The sequence below is a fragment of the Mustela nivalis genome (genome assembly GCF_964662115.1).
Source record: "Mustela nivalis genome assembly, chromosome: 16".
Taxonomy (NCBI): domain Eukaryota; kingdom Metazoa; phylum Chordata; class Mammalia; order Carnivora; family Mustelidae; genus Mustela; species Mustela nivalis.
In genome coordinates this window covers 68,588,851-68,593,018 of record NC_139035.1, presented here as the reverse complement: position 1 = coordinate 68,593,018, position 4,168 = coordinate 68,588,851, and the positions used below count along the sequence as shown (strand labels likewise).

Genomic DNA, 4,168 nt, shown 5'->3' with positions numbered 1-4,168 from the left:
TGCCTGTTGAATAAATAAATAAAATCTTAAAAAAAATCAGAAGAAAAAAATGTAATTACGAATATATAATAATAATAAATATAATATGAAATATATAAAAATGGATATTTGTTTTATAGCAATTAAATTATAAAATACAATTGTGTGTGTGTGTGTGTGTGTGTATTTAAGTAAGTTTTCCTCCCAGCTTGGGTCTTGACTTCATAATCCTGAAATCAAGAGTCATAGGCTCTACTGACTAAGCCATCCAGGCTCTCCTATAAAATACAATTTTAAATGTTTTCTGTGGTTGTTTTTTTTTAAGATTTTATTTGCGGCGTCTGGTGGCTCAATGGGTTAAGGCCTTTGCGTTCTGCTCAGGTCATGATCTCAGGGTCCTGAGATGGAGCCCCGAATTGGGCTCTCTGCTCGTTGGGGAGCCTGCTTCCCCCTCTCTCTGTGCCTGCCTCTCTGCCTGCTTGGGATCTCTGTCAATTGAATAAATGGAATCTTTAAAAAAAAAAAAAAAAAAGAAAGATTTTATTTATTTAACAGAGAAAGACACAGCCAGAGAGGGAACACAAGCAGGGGGAGTGGGAGAGGTCCGGAGGCTTCCCTCCAAGCAGGGAGCCCAATGCAGGACTCGAGCTCAGGACCCCCGGATCATGCCCTGAGCCCAGAGTGGGATGCTTCGCCAAGGGAGCCACCCAGGTGGCCCCAATTTTTAATTTTTTTTTTATGGAGGAAGGCCAAGTGCTCAGGGCTCCGGAAAGTCACAGGCAGCAGCGCTGAAGAGTGCAGAGGTCAGCAGGAAGGGGCAGAGGTGGAGCTGGGGCTCTGGGATACAGCGTCCTGGGGGCAGAGCCCCCGCCTGTGGGTGGTCCCCAGGTTCTGCGGATGGTCCCCCTGCCCCAGGTCGGCCCTCCTTCTGCCAACATCCAGGACCCACGGGGGCGGAGAGGGGTCACCAGCTCCCAGTGCCCGGTCGGGGATGGGGGGCAGAGCCCTCTGTTTCCGGACCAGCGGACGGCCGCCCCCCGCCCCCGGGGCCGAGCTGTGAGCAAGGCGGGGTGGGAGAGCGTCCCCCGGGGCTGAGCGGGGCCTGGGAGCTGGGACGGGGTGCGGCCGGCCTGGGGGTGCGCTCGGAGCTGTCGGGCGGCGGCACCGCAGCAGGCAGAGGCCGGGCACGGGCCGAGCGGGCCGGGCACGGGCCGAGCGGGCCGGGCGGGCGGGAGCTCAGCCTCGGGCTCTGGGCGAGGGCGGCCGGGCGGGCTCGGGGTGAGCTGCGCGAGGCCGAGTGTCGCCGCGGGGGCGGACAGAGGGCGGCGGCCCTGCGTGTCCTGGGGCGGAGGCGCGGGGCACGGCCGGCGGGGCCCGCGGTGACCGCGCGTGGACTCGACCCGGGCCCGGCGGGCGCGGCTGGGCTTGCAGCGGGCGTGGGGGGCTCGGGGTCCGCCTTCGTCTCGGCCGGGGGCGGCGGCGGCCGGGGGGGCACGTGTGCTCTGGGGGCGGAGAGGAGACCCCGGGCGGCCCACGTGCAGGCCCAGCGGCGGCGAGGCCGAGGCCGAGGCCGAAGCCGAGCCCGGGAGGAGCCGGCGCCGGCGGGAGACCGGCCGGTCCCGCGTCGGCTGCGGCTCCGGCCACGAGGGGGCCCCGCAGGCCGCGTCCCCAGCCCGCGGACGACAAGTCACCAAAGGGTGTGTCGTTTTCACACGAAGACTGAGAGGGGCAGGGGCAGCTGCTGTCTCTGAGCCGAACGGTCTAGAAACTGAAGGCGCAGGGTGGGGGTCAGGCTCTCCCCAAGGGCAGGGGGAAGCCTGGCGGGTTCTCCTTCCCCCCAGGTACCCTCCCGGCCCCCACCCGCCAGGCTTCCCCCTGCCCTTGGGGAGAGCCTGACCACCCCCCTTCCTCCTGGCATTCCCGAAGCTTCTGAGTCTCTGGGGACAAGGGTGGGGGCCGGGAGGGTACCTTGTTCCCAGAGGCTCAGAAGCTTCGGGAATGCCAGGAGGAAGAGGCACCTGTTGGGAAAGGGCAGGGAAGGAGCCGGGGTCTGTGTGGACTCTTCCCCAGGGGCTGGAGCCGAGGACCAAGGCCCCAAACCGTGGGTTGCGGCTGACCCGCTCCCCTGCGGCAAGGGTGTGGGAGCCTCCAGGATCCAGTCTCATCCCCTTGGCGGCCAGGCCCTCTGGCATGGGGCCGGGACGGACCACTCGATGCTTGCTGTTCCCTCCTCCATAAGCACTTGCCTCTGGTGGGCAGGAGGGTTCTAGGTGGGCGGGTGGCTGCGCAGGTCCGGGCAGGTGCAAAGGCTCAGCGGTGGCTCCTGGGGCCCAGGCTCTGCCTCCACCAACAGTCTGACCCGGAGCACAGCCTCCTTGGCCAAGGCCAGTTCATTCCAGGATGGTGTCGGCCGGAACGAGAGAGCACGAGAGGCATTCGGAGGGGTGCCTGGCGTGGAGTCGGTCCTAGGTATCTTGTTATGGGACAGATGACTGAAGAAAGGAGAAAGGAGATAGGAGGAAAGGAGGGAGGAGGGACAAGAGGAAAACTAGTGGAGGCCTCAAGGGTTATTTAAGGATGTGTGAGACTCTGTATCATTCTTGAGAAACTTTCCCTTTAGAGACACAAAAATTTGTATGAGATGTTCTTTAAAAAGGACATTAAGAGGGACACCTTGGTGGCTCAGTTGGTTAGGCTGCTGCCTTTGGCTCAGGTTGTGATACCGGGATCCTAGGATTGGGTCGCCCATTGGGCTCCCTGCTCGGCCGGGAGTCTGCTTTTCTCTCTGCCTCTGCCTGCTTGTGCTCTCTCTCTCTCTTTGACAAATAAATAAAATCTTTAAAAAAAAAAAAAAAGGACATTAAGAAAGGGTTTAAGATAGGCTACAAAGTTGCATAAGATACAAAGTGCAACATTAGAATGGGGTGACCGGGTAAGGGAAAGTTTGTAGCCAGGCTCCGGGGTGAGGACGAGGCACATGGCAGCCCCCACTGATTGGACAAGTCACCTAGTGAAACAGGAGACTGTGGCATAAATGAAGACTTGGTTGAACGCCAAACAGCAGTGAATTTCAAACACATTTCTACCCCCTCCTGAGCAGCTGGGACATCACCAAGTTCTCAGGAGGGTCTGGCTTGCTTTCTGGGGGAGGGTCTCCTGCCACGCCCAGCCGCCCCCTCCTTCTCCTCGAACCTTAGCCCTGGGGTCTCCCGGCACAGCACCTGGGCGAGTCATCTTCTTTCTCCGAGAACCGGGAATGAAGCAGAAGCTGCCCAGCCCCGCTCTGAGGCCTACTCACCTGAGGACTGGGCAGAACGTTGTCCTGGGCACAGAGCAGGGCAGCTCTGGTCCCCCTCCAGCTTGCTGTTCCCCTCATAGCAGGATCCTCACGGCTGCCGCAGGAGCCCGAGATCCTGTCTGGGCCTCAGAATCCAGTGCCCACCGTGCGTCAGACGGTGGGGCCAGGGTGTGCACGCTACCGGCCACCTGTGGCCACACGTTTCCTGGAGCCGCAGAGTACACAGCTGTCCTGCCCCGGCCATCAGAGTCCCCAACCCTTGGTCCTCTCCTGGCCCTGACCACGGGCCTCCCTGTGGACAGCTGCTCCATCAGAGGGGGGCGGGCATGCAGGTCCTAAGCGCCTGGAACCTCGTGATTTCCAAAGTGTCTGGCCCAGGGGAGTCTATGCTGTGCTGCTAATTGGCTGGGCCCCCGTGACCGGCACCTGGCACAGGGTTCCCGCTGGCAAATCCCCAGGCCGGCCTGGGAGGGCCCTGGGCTTAGTCTCCCCCAGTGGGAACCTGCATGGGGAGAGGGACAGGTAGGAGGGGCCAGGACACAGGGCCTCACAGGGCCGCCTACCCATCAGCCAGCACCACCCTCCCCTCCACTCCCCTAACCCCACCTGCTTGTCTGGTGGCCACAGTCCTTGTTCAGGCCTCCCGGCAGCAGCGCCATGGTCACCGGTGTGGCCTAGGTCGTCCCCAAGCTCCAGCTGGTCTGGTTGAAGAATGGGAAGGTGCTGAGTCTTGGGAATAACATTTAGTTGGGCCATGACAACAGGTGCCCCAGGTTCCTGTGCCCAAAGTGGGTGCCTTTGACACCGCGGGCACGCAGGCCTACCTCCACCAAACACACCGCCTCCCTCTGAAGCCCTCACGAAGTCCCAGCAAGTGCGCAGCTCCGATCC

At 60.9% G+C, this 4,168-nt stretch overlaps 1 protein-coding gene across 1 annotated transcript; it reads right to left on the bottom strand.

Moving 5' to 3' along the window:
• Positions 1 to 736: 736 nt before the first annotated feature.
• LOC309849986 (uncharacterized protein) lies at positions 737 to 3,936 on the bottom strand (the record flags this gene model as incomplete). The annotated part of the gene is made up of 5 exons (XM_082703075.1): positions 737 to 831; positions 929 to 1,747; positions 1,948 to 1,997; positions 2,097 to 2,139; positions 3,888 to 3,936. The coding sequence occupies 5 exons, from the start codon at positions 3,934 to 3,936 to the stop codon at positions 737 to 739; spliced, it is 1,056 nt and encodes a 351-aa protein (XP_082559201.1).
• Between the last annotated feature and the right edge of the window lie 232 nt (positions 3,937 to 4,168).